At 39.4% G+C, this 18396-nt stretch overlaps 1 protein-coding gene and 1 long non-coding RNA gene across 3 annotated transcripts in view; one reads left to right on the top strand and one right to left on the bottom strand.

Moving 5' to 3' along the window:
* Positions 1-179: 179 nt before the first annotated feature.
* On the top strand, positions 180-9728 carry LOC119705845. Its single transcript, XR_005258342.1, has 4 exons — positions 180-291; positions 1395-1557; positions 7812-7939; positions 9570-9728. It is a non-coding gene; the product is annotated as an uncharacterized LOC119705845 (long non-coding RNA).
* Positions 9729-10305: 577 nt separating this feature from the next.
* The window catches only part of DCP1A (decapping mRNA 1A), a 32769-nt gene continuing 24678 nt past the window's right edge, over positions 10306-18396 (bottom strand). The window contains exons 8-10 of one of the 2 annotated variants that reach the window (XM_038149244.1): positions 17909-17974; positions 15634-15852; positions 10306-14210 (exon numbers count right to left, since the gene is read on the bottom strand). In XM_038149244.1, the coding sequence (XP_038005172.1) occupies positions 14130-14210; positions 15634-15852; positions 17909-17974 (366 nt within the window). In that variant the 3' untranslated portion in view covers positions 10306-14129. The remainder of the gene's footprint in view (positions 14211-15633; positions 15853-17908; positions 17975-18396) is intronic. The other variant, XM_038149245.1, reaches the window with a different exon arrangement.

Below are 18396 nucleotides of genomic sequence, written 5' to 3'. Positions count from 1 at the left end.
CTCCCTCCATCCTCCCTCCCTCCCTCGCTCCCTCCCTCGCTCGCTGCCGCCCGCGGGCGGGGCGGGCCCGCTCTGCGCTCTGCGCTCAGCGCTCTGCGCGGGCCCCGCGGCGGCCCCGGCTCCTCCCGCGGGCGCCATTGCCGCGGCGCGCGCTCCGGCGGCGCTGAGGGTGAGGCGGCCGCGCTCTCCGCTCTCCGCCGCTCAGGGAATCCCAGCGGGGCTGGGGCTGGAAGGGAGCTCTGGAGATCACCCAGGGCAGCCCCCCTGCCAAGGCAGGGTCACCCAGGGCAGGTGACACAGGAACGGGTCCGGGTGGGTCTGGAGTGTCTGCAGGGAGGGAGAGCCCACACCTTCCCCGGGCAGCTGTTCCAGTGCTCTGCCATCCTCAACCTAAAGAAGTTCTCTCATGTTGAAGTGGAATTTTGTGTGGTTTAGATTTGGCCATTGCTCCTGTCATGTTGCTGGGCACCACTGAAAGGAGTCCAAAACTATCCTCTTGGCACCTGTCTTTGAGATGTTTATATGCATTGATGAGGTCCCCTCAGTCTTCCCCAGAACGAGCAGGCCCAGCTCCCACAGTCTCTCCTCATAAGACATGCTCCAGATCCCTCATCTTTGTGGCCTCCACTGTTCCTCTCCAGCGGTGCCTTGTCTGTCTTGTACTGAGGAGCCCAGAACTGGATAGAGAACTCCAGGTGTGCCTCACCAGGGCCGAGTACAGGGGCAGGATCACCTCCCTCGACATGTTTGATTCAACCCCTGCTCCATAAAGCTGTTGGTCTCTGCCCCAGTCTGTTCCCAGCTTTAAAAGAATGTTACAGTATCCCACAGCTTAACAGTAGACTGGGTTTCCACATAGGAGAAACAGTAGCAGACTTGCCCCGTGTGGCTTCCTGTCAGGATATAATTCATATTTCCATAACATATGTATAAAAAATTTGATGAACACAGAGACTTCTACATAAAATACTGACTTCACCAGCCATCAATCAGCCAATACATTTTCTCTAGCAATTCTGAACACTATGACATTAATGCTAGACTTAAAAAGGCACGTAAAATGCTTCATATTTGTTCTAGAAAGCTCAAGTGGCACTAGAAGACACAATCTAGAAACAACAACAAAAAAAGATTAATCAGACAACTATGACAAAAAAAGTAGTAATGCTAGGTTGAAGGTTGGAATTTACAATCTTAAAGGTGTCTTCCAACCTTGATGATTCTATCATTCTAAGATACCTCAGATCTTGTTCATTCAACCTGGTATCCCTGCACTGCCCTCCTGTATTTCAGTGTTCTGTCCACTGGTAGTTTGTCCTAGAAACTGTATAGTATTGATTTAAAAATATTCTAGATACATGTAGTGAACTAATGCTATCATTGTCTACTTCCAGAAGACACTGAATCGCTCCCATTAAAAAAACCCTTCACCTTCACCTTCAAGGCTCTGCAGACTCTGGGTTTCAGAAACAAAAGGAGCCACCTCTATGGACAGAGCATTCAGCCTCACTCACTTGGCAAGCTGCCAGTAGGAAGCAGCATGTGAAATTTAGCAAGGTATGATAAAACTTTTTTTCCCATAAACTAACCAATTTATTAGAAGAAATAAAAGCAGACACCACTCTCTTAGCTTAACTGTCGTCTTAAATTGTTTAATCAGTTGTTTCCTTGAAAATCTTTTAAATAAAACTCTTTGGAAGAAAAACTAGACTGGAAATAGGCCAGGAAGGATAAAACAGGGCCAAACAACAAGACTTGACAGTAGCAAAGTGCAGAGGTTGTTCTGGAGAGCACTATACAAAGGTTAACTGCTGCAACTGCCATTTGCTCTGCTCCAGTCTATATTCGACCTTCAAATGATTGGGTAGGGTAGGCCTACTACCTGTGGTGGGGTTTTTGTGGTGGTTTTTGGTTTTTTGGTTTTTTTTTTTTTTTTTGTTTTGGTTTGGTTTTGTGGTGGTTTTGGTTTGGTTTTGTTTGTTTGTTGAGTTGTTTGTTTGTTTGGTTTGGTTGGGGGTTTTGGTTTTTTGTTTGTTTGTTTTTCTTTCTGCAAAACCAATTACCAAAATCTTTTCATTTCAGTAATACACTTTGAAATTCTATGGACAATAAAATCGGGATAGGGTAGAGCCTGATGAGAATCACACAAGCCTTGGTTTAAATTTAGGAACTTTGAAGACATGGGCTGTAATGCCAAGAGCTTCTAGTGGAAGAGCAGAGGGCAAGAAATGAGGGTATTTATGCACTTTCATTGTGCAGGTTTCCTCTCAGGGTATAGAAAGACACCTTGCAAACCCACTATGTTTAAACAGCAGCTTGGAAATGAAGTAACATGTGATAGCTAGAAAGTAGCTACTTGTACAGGAAATTATACCAAAGATATCCTAGCTGAGGAAACAGAAACAGGACTGCCAGACACGGCAGGGACAATCAACAGCCATTCTTAATAGCAGTTTTCCCACAATACTCCTTTTAAAATCCACTTTGGTACAAGATAGGGACTTCTTTTGTCCTCCTGGAGCTCTGATGCCCAAAGGAATATTGTCAGTATATGACAATATGAAAGATCTCAAGAATTACAAGTAGCATCTATGAGAAATGCTGATTTTTTTCCTCTTCTTTTGCAGATTTTAAACTATAGAATCTAGCCTAACTGTTGGTAACAGTAAATTCAAACCTAAGTTCCCTGTACAAGATCCTTAACTGAACCTTACATATGCTACACACCAGCAAATATCTTGCTCAGGATCTGGTTGTGCCATTGTCCCAAATCAAATTAATTACCTAAAATCAAATTAATGTTGTAGAGTGAGGGTGACCAACTTCTGTGAGCATGTTGCACAACTTTTCCTCTTCTCCTCTGTCCATTCTTGCATCCTTTCCACAATCTGTCAGCCTTCTCAAGGCAGCAGCACACTTGATTCCGTCTGCAGCCATATGGCCAGAAGGTAAGAAGGTAAGACTAAGGCAGCCACCATTGAGCCACCATTTCGGATCAAGTTTCCTGGTTGTTCCTTGCTCACTGTGCTCTGGCTTTCTCTGCTGAGCAGTCCCACAGCTCATGAACTGGATTCCTTTCAAATAAAGATGAAACAGAGGATTCAGTCTGAGAAAGCAGCTAATGCATCCCAGCTGTTAATGAGTATTCAGTTCAACAGGACAGACAAGAGCCAGTCTGGATCAGAATTCAAACTCCCTTATAGTGCAGATGGGGAGTCCTCAGCACTTTGCCATGTGCTCCATAGACCTGCTCTACTGGAATCACCTACCTGCTGATGTAGTCAAAGGCACAGAACCATTTTAGCAGCACAGCAGCATTTCTTAGCTTGAGCTCTGTACCATGCTCACTGATTGGAGAGCAGTTGTTAAAATCCTGGCTGCGCTGAGGAAGGGAATGACACTTTTTCTATTACCCCTGCTGTTTAAACACTGTTCTTTAGGCAGATGTTGACATTGGGCTTGACCATCATCTCACTGACACTGAGTTATCCATGTCAGCTGAGGGAGGCTAGGCAGGATAATTTGGTCTTCTCTAATCTGTGGTTTAGAAGAGGTACATAAAGTAAGTTCTTCAAATGAAGCCAAGCATAAGTGAAATCACATTTATGATGGCAAACTCCACAGTGTTTTGTATTGACCAAAGATACATTAAGAAAACATGGCTCTGCACCCAATTTCAGCTGCAGAAAAACAAATTTCAAAAAACTTCATAAATACATTTGCACCAGGAAATGAAAAGCTTATTTTAGTGATATGGCTATTTCATCTTTCTGGATGGCTGGTAGTATTTACAAACACAGGAGAAAAATATCAAAATGGAAGCAGTTATCATGAAAACTATGAAGTAATTTCTACACTAAGTTTTTGCTTCTAACAGGTTAATTTACTCCCTGTTTTCTCTCTATACAGTGTGATTAAGAGGTGAACATTGCCAGGCTGTTACTGTTCTTCTCTGCATAAATCACTGATAGTGGCATAGTGAAATGACAGTCAACTAAAATGTGGAGTTGAGTGACTCCTCACTCCTTTGTCAATGTCCTTTGTTTTCTCTCGCAATTTTTTAAAAAAAAAACTGGCCAGATCATAGCCTTGCTTTTGCCTTTGTTGGCTCAGGCTGATTCCATTCTTTGACTGAAGAGCAAGGCCTGTGGTCAAGTCTCTGTGATCATGGTGGTGATGTGCTCTTGAATTGCCTTGGATGGCTCCCTCACAAACTGTCCCAAGTGTACTGGCAACAACAATCATAGCAAGTGCCTTCTCTGGCTGGACATATAGTGCTGTTTCCCTCCTGTAAGAAAATAAGGGGATTGATCTGGATCAGTCCAGTATTGCTACAGCTCACAACTTCTTTTGTTTCCTCCATTGTTGTCTGAATGGTAAAAAGACTTTAAGACTTAGCCTAGACAAAGTCATTGGGAGATCACTGCCCACAACTCCCCCTCAGTTCCCTGAATCCTTGTGCTGCATCACCGAGTGCTTATTGTGGTATTGTGTTGTTAAAACAGCAGCTCAAGCATTCACAGGATGAAATTCCACCTTGTGTCAGTGCCTCCTCTTTGATCTACTGAAGAGGCGTGTTATTTCTGCAACTTTGACCAAGTGTGATGGACTGTAAAGCAATAGCTGCAGTCATGGTATACATTGCATACAACAGTCGACATTTCTTCCACATTCCTCAGACTTGCCTCTGAAACCATGCACAATGTGATTAAACCAAGGATGCAAATGTATGGACTAACAGCCTTGCTCAGAACATACAATCACATCTCGTTAGCTTCAGAATTAGCTACTAGACTAGACAGCTTATTAAATACATACACAGGATAACTGGATTTTTCCATCCCTTCGTCCACGTTTCAGCATCAGGGCATTATGTGCAGCAGAAGCATGAAAGCTCAGCTATGACTGACATTTGCTGAGATACTGCAAAAATGCATTGCTGACATAAGTACATGCAACCCTGTTTACCAGAGCAGGAGCTGCATGCACTCAGCACTGCTAGAACTCAGGCCAGTTACCTACCATGGGGCTATGTGCCCAATTTTGCTTTAAAACTGTTCTCAAAAGATTGCCAAATCCAAGTCTAGTAAGAGCTCATCACTACAGAATCCAAACAGTAGTGAGTAAAGAAAATGCTTGGAGGCGTGGGAGGAGACCAACAGGCTGTGCAATTGCAGTTTGAGCGCTGTATGGATTCCAAACAACTGGAATCGCCAGTCGCTGCTGTCCTGGACTGTAACCTTGCTAGTCCTGAACACCTCCATGTAGTGCACAGGGTTTATTTTCATTTGCAGAGCAGCTTAAAAAAGAGAAGTGGAGTTCCACTCACTGTGGAATTGTGGTGGAATTCCAGTCATTGTAGCCTGATGGATGAGAATGCAGTACATTGTCAGCACCATTGTCTGGTGCTGCAAATTTTCCAGAGACTCAGTCCTTACTGTCACATCTCACTCAAAATAAATTCTGTTCCTTCATCAGTGGTAACAAGTGGTTTTAGGTAAGCACAAGCACACACTCAAGTAAACACCCTGTGAAAAGAATATTCAGCAGTCTGTGAAATAATGATCAGCTCTGCAGCTCCCATTGGAGCATGAAAAACACTCTCAACATCCTTTAGTTGCCATAGAACAGCAGTTTGTGCTACACAGACTACAAACAGCTATAACCAGCAACCTGGAAAATGCAGGGCTCTTGTGCAGCACCTGGTGCAGAAACATCCAGAAGGGAAATCCATCCACCTTTGAAGCCTGTAGCAGCAAGATACAAGGACAAGATACATACAAACAGAACAGATTCATAGTTTAGCTCAACTAAAACTTTCTCCTCAGCTGACAAAATTGTCTGCAAAAGGAAAAATGTATACGGAAAGCTTCATAAAAGAACAGATCATTTTTGAGTTACATGCAGGCAATGTTGAATAAAAACAATTTTAAACCAGTTATTTTTATATTGCCTCTAAATAAAAACGTCATTTACTAAAAAAAACCAAACCCAACCCAAAAAATCGCAAAGTTTTCAGAAGATTATGACAGTTTTATGATACATGAAAAATGTTTTGATTAAGCCAAATAACTCGAGACAAGTCTTACGCAGTGAGACTTTTTTATGTCTATCTAACATTTAGCCTGCCAGAGTAAAACCAAAGCATTTTTGTCTCACACCGTTAAAAGGAACTCACAGTGATTAGGTTTGGGCTGTTTTGATGATATTTAGGGAAATATTTCCACTAGCAGTGCAAGAAAATTACAGTATTTAAATCAAAGCTTGCAAGGCTAATATTGCAGTATTTTGGGGTATTTGGATTAGTTTAGTACAACCAGTTAAAGATATTATTTACAAAACTATTTAAATTTATAATATGACTTTTCTCTTGCTGCAATTTCTTCAAATTATGTTAATATGAAATACTTACATAGTAGGAGTTTGAGGGCCTTTTCCTGCATCTGTGCTTGAAGGGCCTGCTGAATACATGGATGTTCCACAGTTACTTCACCATGCTTGCTTTCTCTATTTGATTCTTGATCAAGTTCTATGACACTCTTCAAACAAGCTCAGAAGTTATTAGTCTCTTTAGTCTTTGTTTAAATGAATATCTGTATTCAATTAACTGAATTTGACAAAATTGAAAGAAGAAAGTTATTGATGATAACTTGTGCAAAGTGAAATCTCCCAAACAGCAACACTTTCACAGGGTGTGCACGTTTAGAAAGGAGGTGTAAGAGAACTGTAATGACCAAATAAAGTAGGATTTATTTGTGCTGTAAGGCATAGGAGAGAAAGTGGAAAAAATCCTCTTCAGCCTGACCTCTGCAACACAACAGGGTTTGACTATTCCTTTGAAAGAACAGCTGCATTAGAAGCCCTTTGAGAAGGAAATCATTCAAGAATGGATGAAATGGATTGATGCCAGAGCATTCTCTCATTATGTACCACCAGCACATCCTTCCACATGCAAAAACAGGGACTTCAGTTAGACATGGAACAGATTGTTCAGCTCATCTTCAGTAGTAACATTATTTAGCTGCTAATGAATTTAAGGAAAAAGAAAAAACTCTAAAGTCTGTGCAGCATATCACCAGTAATTGTAAGAAATTATATGTACTGCATGAAAACAGGTATAGGAGCAGTAATAAGATCAGGCTTTTTTATCTAAAATGATGTTACAGATAAAGCTACATCACAGGCCTAGGCTCAGGCACTACAGGCTATGAGTCTACATTACTTTCACATAAGTCTGTTACGTTAGCAGCTTCCCTCAGACAGCTGTCTTCATAGCTGAAGAATATTTATTTATTTTCAAACCCTTATTAAAAGTACTGCATGTGTTTCTAACCAAACCTTGGGGTCTTCTGTAAAAGCTTCTGTTGTGGCAGGATTTTCCTACTAAACCACTGAAAAGTAGAGCTGTCTCTTTATAATGGGCACCCTGTGCCTCCCACCCTGAAGATCACATCAGGAACAGGGCTTGCTGTAAACCACAACAGACTCTGTACACATGCAGACCCTGCAGGCTTCAACTGCACTCCTGTACCTCACTTCTTGTGGGGAGGTTAAGATGACAGAAGCTTCCTTTGCAGCAGTTTTGTTACATGGGAGAACTGTGTCCCCAGAGGACAGAAGTGAATTTGTTTGATGCTTTGAACACAAACCAGAGAAGGCACTCAGCATCACCAATAAATCTCAAACTACAGGAGAATGCTGGATAACCTGCTCAGCCTCTCTGATCCCTCTTCCAAACCACAAGAAGTACAAGCAGGATGTGCAAGTCATATGCTGTCTAAATTAAAACCAACATAGAGTTTTGTTTACAGGAGCCAGGCTGGGTGATATTTGCTCTGTAGATGCTCTTAAAGGCTTCATAACTTATTTATGAGGAGAAAAGAAGTAAAACTTGTGCATTTACATCACATCCCTGCATGTTTCCAAGAAAGGCCTAAGGGTAAGTACTTTCATTTCAGCCAGCATATAAAGCTTATTCTTTTGTGGTTTTATTTCCCAAGGTTGATTTTGTAAAATGAACCTGCTTGAATTTTAAAGAATGGATTCTGGTAGAAATATTTTTAAAATTAAAGACAAAAGGCAACAAGGTATGAGCAGCCTTGTTCTGTGTAGCAGCTTTTAAACTGTAATGGGAGGCCACCAAGCAAAGACAAAAATTAGGTACTGCTGTGATCAGTCAACTGCACTGTGCTGCCTCATTACCAGAGGTTAAAATCTCCACAGCAGACCTGAAGAATTAGAGCAAGGAAATCACGCCTACCCAGTCATTTTCTGAACACACCCTGAAATACTCTGAATTCTCACAGGCAATCCACATTTGAGCTTTGAGAACACCTGAAGACATGCAGCAGTACGGAAGCAAAACTGTAACTTAAATTCCTCTGTGCTTCAGGAAATACCTTCACAGGCCATACCTCTCTCTCTACAATATCCCTTTTCATATTTCCATGAATTTCATTTCATGTTTACATGAGTAGCTTTTGCTATTTCTTCCCTTGTTTTCTTCTCAGGAATCTTCTATTCCATTGTCTTTCCCTCTTGTTTTATTGCCAGTACTCTTTCAAAAATGCAGCAACTGATAAAAATCTTTCTTCACTGCCCTCTTTTCTCAATGCTTTTTGAGCCTGATTAGGAGTGTCTTACGAAAAAATTGTTGCATAACTGACAAGGATGAATTTTACATGGCTGTATTTTAAGTTAGGTTTAAGTAAGGTCTATCACAGAAGTTTAATTCTCCTAAATTAGTAGGTCAGGTCAAAAAATAAATCCCCCAATCAATCTAGAAGATGAAAAAAGCTGATTCACACCTGAAGTTGTGTGAAGTGAAAAAAATCCACACCTGGGCACTGGAAATATCTTTCGATAACATACATTAAAATTTCTAATATTTTGATTAGAAAACTAAACTGAAATTTACCTCAGTCATAATAAAGACTATTTAGCAACTTGAAGGCATCCTATTAACAAACAAACAAAAAAAAAACAACTGTAGGAATGACAGGTTTGTTACTCTCTATATTACCTTCTATAGTGAGAAGAAGTGTAGCTGAACCCTTACCAAACACGAGTCCACTAACTTCAATTAATTTGGCCCATGAACACGAGCTACAACTAGTTGTTATTTTATTCTGCAAGCCTGTAAATGAAATTTGAATTCTAGATGATGAGCTTTAGGAAGCCTAATGCCTATTCCCTGATTCTATCCAGTACATATCACCATCATAGCAGGAATTGGCTTCATTCTGCCATACACTTTCAAAAAACATGAGTGTAGAGCACACAGGATCAAGTGTACAGTGTATAGTGCCTGGTTTAGCTGGAGCTACACAGAGAAATTCAGAAGTATTCCCTTACTCCCAAGCCAAAGGACAGCACTTCATGTGTGTACCAGTGAAGAGGAATATCTGGATCAGAGAAGACAAACAGATTAATGGCACTGAGAATGAAAAAAATATTCTTGATATTGACCAGACCGGCAACACACCTAATACAGAATTTACATCTAGATTCCAGAATTTAAAGTTTGATTCTAAGCAGTTTTCCACTTTGTTTTTTCAATTATATTGCAGTGAATCCATGACTTCTGTACCTGTTTTGTATGGCAGTCTTCTATTAGAAGAATCTGCTTCTGGACATAGTACAGGAATCAGTCCAAAATGAACCATCAGGGCAACAAATGCCATGCTCCAGTGGCCTCCCCTGACGTTTGACCTGCCCTGCAATCACCAGCTCCTGTGAGTAGTTAAATGGGGAATTAGCATCTACCTAACATTTAGAGATTTAGGCCTAAGGTTTTATTTAATTTCAAGATGAACTTCTATGTTTTTCTTCCCTATTTCACTTTGTGAAATTTGGAGCAACCGTTGCATGATATCAATCAGATATGGCAGGAGGACAACTGCAATTTCCAACGTCTTGGACCAAAGACCAACACTGGACTGAGAATCAAATGTCATGTCTAGATGGATGAAAGGGGATACCATAAAAAAGTGATACAGGAAGGCACCAAACACAGAGCTGTGCTTACGAGCCAGTGAAAGTGCAGCTGCATTCTTAATGTGAGAGGAAACTTTTCTGTTTATCAAATTCAAAGCACAAGGCAGCAGAGGACCTTGTAGAAGCTGTTCCTCAGTGCCCTTCAAGCAGTCAGATTGCATTTTCTATGTGGACAAATGCAAACCCCCAGAAGGGAGAAGGAATTTGAGTTTCTTCTCTGAAAAATATTAACCCTAAATAAAAACTGAACCTTCCAGTAGGCTCATAGAACTCTAGAAATAAAAGGAAACGTCACAGGATTTTAGGAGGTGCTGAAACATTTGTTTTGAAGTTTTATTACAAAAATATATTTGCAAACATACAAAATTTTGGATGAAAAAAATGCTCATTCTTAAACATTTATGCAATAACTTAATAACTGCAAACATACATAGGTGCTATAAAACCCACACCATACCAAAAACGTTAATGATGCAGTATCTACATTTTTTGACTTACAATTATTCAGGTTTCCAGAAATCTTTCCTTGAAGCCCCCATTTCCCCATCGTCTTCGTATTGAAAGAACATGCAAATGGCTACAACCGGTGCATATGCAGAAGTGATAAAACTCAGAAATTACTAAAAGCACAGAATGCACATAAAAGAACCTAACTAACCATATGCCCATACACTGAATAGATAAAAATAAATACACCACCAAATCAGAGATACTGCAATTTTTCCAGCTTGAAGTGAAAGAAGATATTGCATCTTAACATTTTCGTAACATTGCCAGACAAACATGAGGTGATACATATTGCACACATTCCTCTTGTTAAGATATGCTGTACAAAGCAACCCAAATACCTGGCAAAAAGGTGGCTGATTTGTTTAGAATACTTTTAAAAACCAAGAAGTCCCAAATTAAAGTTTGCTTTCCAAAACATTGCAGAAATTCTATCAGTGACTACACATGGCATAATGGATTTCAGAAATAAATCAAAACGAAGCAATTAGAAATGCAAACAAAAATGATACATCCAGCAGCGAGTGTTTAAATATTGAGTATTTATACACAGAATTACACATTTTATATTAAATCAGGATGAATCACTTGAATTTTTTTTTTATCACTCATTCTGCAAATGTTGTTGAATTTGAAAAGATATTCTCCTTCTAAAGTTAATAACTGTTAGGCACCTTTCATATGAACTTTGCATTGTTAAATAACAGATAAAGACTAACTACAAAACTGAGAATTTTGATTTTCCTGAACATTTCAGCAGCTGTAGGTTTCAAAACTGTCTTTGATTAGGGAAAAAGTAAAAATCCAAACTCAAACCTAAAGTAACTTAATGTGAGCCACAAAACCTCAGGAGGAGTGTAGTCTGAACTAATAATATTTTGATTCCCAGAAAGAATAGATAAAATCCCCATTAAGCCAGCAATTAAAAAAAAAAACAACTTTAAAATGGTCACAATAATTTTCTGTGATGCCCCAAGGTAACTTGCTACACATTGGTTATCCCTACATGCAGATAACACAAATCAAGCACTTCAACTAGCTGGTCATTTCAAACTTACACAAAAATTTAAAATAATTCGGGAAAAAGGTTTTTAAATACAGAGTGCACATTAAAAAAACAATCAGCTTTTACACTGTAATTGAGCTGGTGTTTTACAATGAGCGTTTCATTAAAGGAGTTCATCTGTTTATCTGCCACTCCCTTGGCACTTGTCACACCTCTGCACTGGGGGGTTCCCATGTCTGCTGGCCCCACACAGAGGTTGGAACAAACACATGCTGTAAAGTTCAAGGGATAAAGTTTGCTGTGGACACTACAATTCCAACTCCGTTCCTCTGCCAGTTCATTTGGAAAGTTTGGGCAGGGAAGTAAACCATCAACCTGTTGCTACAAGGACGCTACAAAACCAAAGTGAAGTAAGGATCTGCCAACTGCTTGTTTCCAGCTGCACAAGAACCCTCACAAGTTAAGGATATTGAAAGTATTATTACTTTTGTATATGGCTGAAGAACTCAAAATACAACTCCTTCCTATCATTTCTACAGATCTTTGGATATGACTGTATTTAGCAAACAGTACCAACGTGCACTATCAGCTTCCAACATTTCTGTTCTTACAAACCTTTATCAAATCTTTCATTGAAGAAACCAGAAGCTGTCCATGAAAATGAAAAGCTACGGACTCCATCTCCGCTAAATCTAGGTAAGAGCAACCCTGTATTTGGCTTAGACCATCCATTTTTGTTCAGAGGAACTGCCCCCTGGTTTGTCCCTTTCAGTGAAACTTTTCCTAGAAAGCCCAACATAAAATCAGTTTAGACCTTGAATCTAACTCAAATCTCACTGGTCATGTGCATACACAGTATTGCAACTCCAGAATTGATGGAAGAAGTTCCTATCTTCCTTAAGAAGTCTGAGTTGGTATTGCTGAATTTAGATGCTACCATTAAATCCAATATACTTCTTGAAGAATGCACATTAGCATCTTTCCCTGAATCTTGAACATTCTTCTAACAATATACTATATATTTTAATTGGAAACACTGAACTCAAAGGCTGAGAAGAGCTTTTCAGAAGGCAGGTAGTGCTAAACAAAATATATTTTCCACTAAAAAGCTAAGAAAAAAACCTAAAATAGTTCAAATACATAAAAATATTTGAATGTATGTAAATATTTGTTGTATCTAAAACATCCTGATTTGTGAACAAGTCACAATTAAAGCTCAATTACTAGTTTCCAATGAAATGGCCATGCACCTTGACTATGTCAACATTAACTAATCCTTAGGAGATCTATACTTACATATATTGTTGTAAGGAGCCAAACAATATTTTGCTTCATATTTCAATAGTGCTTGAGGGAAAAGAATGAAGCAGTGCATCACAACTCACTACAGATTATCTTTTTACTCAATAACCCAACACTTTTCTACTAAAAAACTAAACTACTATTGCTGGAAAATGTTGGGACCTGAACTCAGATTAATTACCTTTGCATGCCTTTAAGAAATAAATACAACCCATGGGTAAACCAACACAGCAGCATAAGAAAGTATAATTAAAATTTTTCTGATTTCCAATGGGGAAGTACCCAGTTAAATTCTTAGTGAATAGTGACTTACTAAATCACATATACAAAGCAGTAACGTTTTAATTAGATTAACTTCAGACTGTGAAGCGTACACTAATTATCTGGGGAGAGGGCAACAGAAGAAAAGCATGCATTTGTTTCCCATCTGCATAGTTTTCAACACTGCAGTTCCAACACAACTGAGGAGTGAAAGCCAACTACGGTGTGGTCCATCCTTAAGCTAAAAGGAAACAAAATGTCTAAATTTTATCAAACTGCTGAACAGGAGGAGAATCTTCTAGTGGTGGTATTCTAACTATAAATTCAAAATGAGAACTTCAACATGCAACTCCTTTGTTGCTTAAAAAAAAGTACAATCACTGAAGATATTGCATATTTCAAATTTTGCCTCTTCAGAGAAAATGGCCTTACCCACTTGGGTGTTTTATGTCAGTAACGAAGAAACAAATATGATTAATGAAATATTGAAAAGATGAATTTAGATGCCTTAGCTAGAGACTGCCAATGTATTGAGTTAATCACATTTTTAGACCTTTTGTTAAAGATTTAGCTCCAATGGCCTGGCTTCCAGACCCTTTCCCTCCTCACACTTAATCACAAGGCATTTGCTCTCATTTTCCTTAGTCCTCCAAACTGGAACTAGGTTCCCACAACTGAATCTGGTCCTGGTGTGCTGTAGTGTACTATACTGTGCATTTGCTGGTTGAAATAGTTTTGAGTCTATAATCCTTGAACAATGAATACAGCCAGGAATGAGAGCCAGAGCAAACATTTGCACATTCACTTAATGCTAATGAGAGCTCAAATGCAACTTAAGTCCCCTCCCCAATAAAAAAAAGTTTGCTGGTGATGATCACAGTGAAAACCTAGATCATTCTGAGAACATTACTTTCATAAGTATTTAAGGAATAATATTTCCTAACAGGTTCAAATTCAAGACATTGAAAACTAAATATTCTTTTACAAAAATATTAGTTTTATAGATGAGGCATAATTGTTTCTAAAATGAACATGTTTTAAGTAGATTCAGCTTCAATTATAGCTTAATGTTGTCTGTACTCTTGGTGAGGACTTGCAAGTAGACTTCATGGATAGTGCTGAGAAAACGGGAATCATTCTGCAGGAAAAACAGAAACACATTAGAAACATCAGTGAAAAGATGCCAAAAAAAGTTTAATTTAATGTCGGTTTCCTTGCAGCTGGCAAAGGAAGGAGCTGTGTGCCTGCACAAAAGGCGCTTTTGGAACACACAGGCTGTGAACCATGAAGCTGGTCAGCAGCTGAAGGCATCACCAGGCACTCCGGATGCCCAGACACACAAAGCGGGGTCACTGTGTCAGCCTGGCCACATTTTGCTTCCCTGCAGAGTCCAAACCATAGTCTTAGGCACAAAGAATCCCATTCTATGTACAGGCTCCCAATCAAGTCTGCCTGAGTGTCAGATGTGATGCTGTTTGTCAGGCAGAGCAGCCCGAATGGGACTGCAGTGTGCTCTGCAAGAATTCCCAAGTCAAAGCATGACTGGGAAGTGAATTGGTTTCATCTATGGACAATATTTACAGATATTTCTTGAGTCTAATTCCTTCAAATGACATGTTACAAGACCGGTATCTCAGTTAGCTTGAGAGTGTAATACTCTCTTGACAAGACCTGAAAAGCAACTGGTATCCTGCTGTGAGTGCTGTGTGAGTACTCCCGTGCTGCAGGATATGCCTATTTTGGTCTTCATTCAGCTCTCTCTCCCTAAAGACTGGAGACAAATATTCCTGTCAGCTCCCTAAAATCACCACTCAGAATATTAGCAGGTGAGCTCAGTCCCAAGATTAGTTTAAGTCTTTAATTAGAAAACCCATACACACTAGCAGAAGAAGAGGTTATGTAAAATGGAACAGATAAATCAGGCAACCTAACGACGGGATCTGGTAATGACCTTTTTGGTCCTAACAGCTTGGTCACTGGGAAGATGCTGTTTGTTATTTTTAGACTTGCATTTTGGGTAAAGCTCTACTAACACCAGCATGGAGTGAGCAAGAGAATCCTGAGCTAAGAAAGAAGAGTTTGTCATTCATGGCAACTTCACCATGACATTAGAGGTCAAAATCATCTCAGTGCACAGCTGCTCCCAACATCACAGATTTAATTCAACAGAACTTTTTAGTCCCTAAAAATAGCAGAGCTAAAACTTGGCAATTTCCATTTCAAAGAAACACACTAAAAGTAAAGATAAGGAAAGGTTGGGGAAGTGTAACACTTAAAAAGAGAGCAAATCAACTCCCATTCCATCCCAGCTTCTACTACTGCAAGTTACTCCTCACTTGTCTACAAATTCATATGGATGTGAGGGGACACATCAACCAAAAGCAGCAAGCTGTGCCACACTCTGTGTACAGTGTGGAGTAATCTGCCCCTTCCAAAAGAAAAGAACATCTTTTCTAATCTTTCAGGGCAAAAGGAGTTACAGGGGTACAGAACTTGTCAGTGCTGCCTTCTGTGCTTGGAACCCCATCCCTCAGAAACTCTGAGCTCTGTACAGACACTACCTTTATTAGATGTATCAGTGCTTCTTGAAGCTGAGACCTGCTGAGAACAGTAGGAGGTGTAGTCTGAATTTCTGTTGTTCCAAGTGTTAAAGGCGAAGAAGAGCTGGCTTTATTCTCCACTTCAGTAGCTTTTGTAGCTGATTGCTGAAACACACTTGGAGACAAGAGCACTGAAGGCGTTACTGTTGTCGTGGCTGTAACAAACTGGGGAGGTGCAACCTGTAAAAGAACAGAAAATTAATAAGCACTGTGTTCAGTAAAGGATGAATGATGTTGTAAAGGCTGAAGAGATAAGCATAAAGAAAATGAAATAAATTGCAGCCACAATTATTCAGTCAGATATTGCAGAATAGCTGCTCCTAATCAAGAAATATCTGCCTATGAAGATTAGTGTTAGTACCAATAGTACTTATAATTTTCAAAGCTGAAGAAGGTAGCAGCCTTGAACATTCTTGTATGCAGACTCCTTTCTACTAATGTGGTTGCTACCTTCCAGAATTTTTAGAACAGAACACATACAAGCAAAGTTGAGCTTTTCACCTCAGTAATCTAAGGAGCCTGTAGCTGTTTAGCAAATTATTTTCCTTCAGAATTTTCAGAAGGATCAGTCCTGCTTCCTGCACCCCCACTTCTATGGTCTCCCACAGATACTTACTTCAAATTTGAAGCGCATTTCAAACATATTTAATAGGACTGCTGAATTATAATTAAAGCATTGGCGTACACTGAAATACTCTCATTCTGTTTTCCCTTGGGGGGATGAAGGATGGAAATATTTTGAGGACCATCTTCCCACCTCATCATTCCACAGGTCTGTCTCCATTTCACTACAAAAATGCCTTTACCACTTTTTATTTTAAACATAAATTGCACATTTATAGGACTATTACATTTGCATCAACTGGACAAGAATAAACATCCTCTTTGAGTAACTCTGACATCTCCTGATAACTGCAATTGTTACTCAGGCTGATATCTGTCTTGCTCAGGCTTCCAGGATGATCAATGTGGTGAAAAAAAAAAAGAAAAAAGAAAAAAAATAAGCCAATCTCACTCCAAAGAAAAGCAACACTAAATGTGATTTGTAAAGACGTTTGATATGTCAGCAGAAAGAGCTCCCCTTGGATAACCAACAACATTCAGAGGAAAAAGTCCTCCAAAGCCATCTAAATTTAATGTGTATAAAATAAGATCAACAACAGCAGAACTAGAAAATTGATTTTCTCGTAGTCAAAACTGTGGAGACTCACAGCGTGGGATTTCAGCTGAAGACAATGTGTTTAAACTGACAGTTTACTATACAGTATGCACCTGTTTCTTAAAATTCCCAAATACATATAAAATGCTTTGAATTATGTAATTATTTGCTAACTGGGTCATGATCAGACTGTAGAGCTTATTTTATTGCATCCCAGTAGATAAAACAGCATTTTGCTTCAAGTAGGGCCATTTTTTTGCCTTCACAATCAGATCTGGGCATGCTACTAAAACTGCTTCCATGGAGAGCAAGTTTGACAAGAATGAGGCCACATATCTGAGAAAGGAGTGGGTGCATAAGGGAAAAGCAGAAATAAAATACAGATGGTGTCCTAAAATGAATACATAACAAAAAGGTAATTAAAACCAGTTCTTGAACACTTGACTATTATCAAGTTATTTTGTAACTATAACCTGAAACTTAATATTGACATTATTTTAAACTGTTACCCAAGGCAGTTCTAAGAATCTTAGATCTGCTTTTAGCAGGCTAAAAGTTGCTATCACAAATAGTAGCAATTACAGGTTATTTTTTTTTTTGTAGTAGCAATTACAGGTTATTTTTTTTCTCCATCTTCAATTTTTTCTGCTTTGTATTAGTTCATAAGATACAAAGTATCTCAAGAAAACTGAGACACAGCAAGACAAGGATTGCATTTTAAGCCTGTGGGGTGCTTAACGTTGGGCCAAGGTTAATATACCCTACTACAACATTATGGCATTAGTACTCCCTGCTTGCAACACAAAAAAACCCAGTTCAAATGGTACAAACTCAGTGCAGGGCTGCAAATCCAAAAATGTGTTTTCATTTCTGCATTAGAGCCAACAGTAAGAGTGACTGCACAAGAGCAGAGCACTGACAGCAACTCCCCCTTCCTCCAGTACTGTTTCATAACATCTCCTTCAATATGGTCAGTGGGCAGTGACTATTTCAGATATCAACTGGGTACTGCAGCTGTGTTTTTTCCCCCCTAAGAAAACCCCTGAGACTGATTAGCAGAGGTACTTATCCACTTACTTGACTTGCTTTAGACAAAGTTTTCGGCTGTGGAAATACTTCTGATTCTTTGCTTTGTTGTACAGTCTGAGTTAAGGGAAAGAGAAAAAAAGGCAAAATTCACAGGTTACCATCCACAGCTCAATTTCTAGAGGTCGTTCTCTGTTTTTAAGAAAGCCACAAAATTGCAAATTTCAAGATTTTAGATATAATTCAATAAATTCTGTAAAACTGATGTAATCAATGGGAAGCTGGAAAAAGAGAAAAAAATCTGAACTTATGTTTTATGCTTTCAATATTATGGCAAACCTATAAAGCCGTATCTCAATGTAGCCCACAAGTACCCACAGAAGAAGTGGGTCAAAACTGAAGGAGTACAAAACACTCAAAGCAAAATAATCAGAAAAAGGAAATTGTTAATTGTATTGTAGACTTGCACACATCATCTTCCACCACAGTGCTCAGCCTCCAACCTTCCGTCCCTTCTCACATCCCCAGCTCTGAGCAGT

Source organism: Motacilla alba, chromosome 12 (genome assembly GCF_015832195.1).
Source record: "Motacilla alba alba isolate MOTALB_02 chromosome 12, Motacilla_alba_V1.0_pri, whole genome shotgun sequence".
Classification (NCBI taxonomy): Eukaryota; Metazoa; Chordata; class Aves; order Passeriformes; family Motacillidae; genus Motacilla; species Motacilla alba.
Note: the sequence above shows the minus strand (reverse complement) of the source record. Positions and strands in the feature narration are given on the sequence as shown.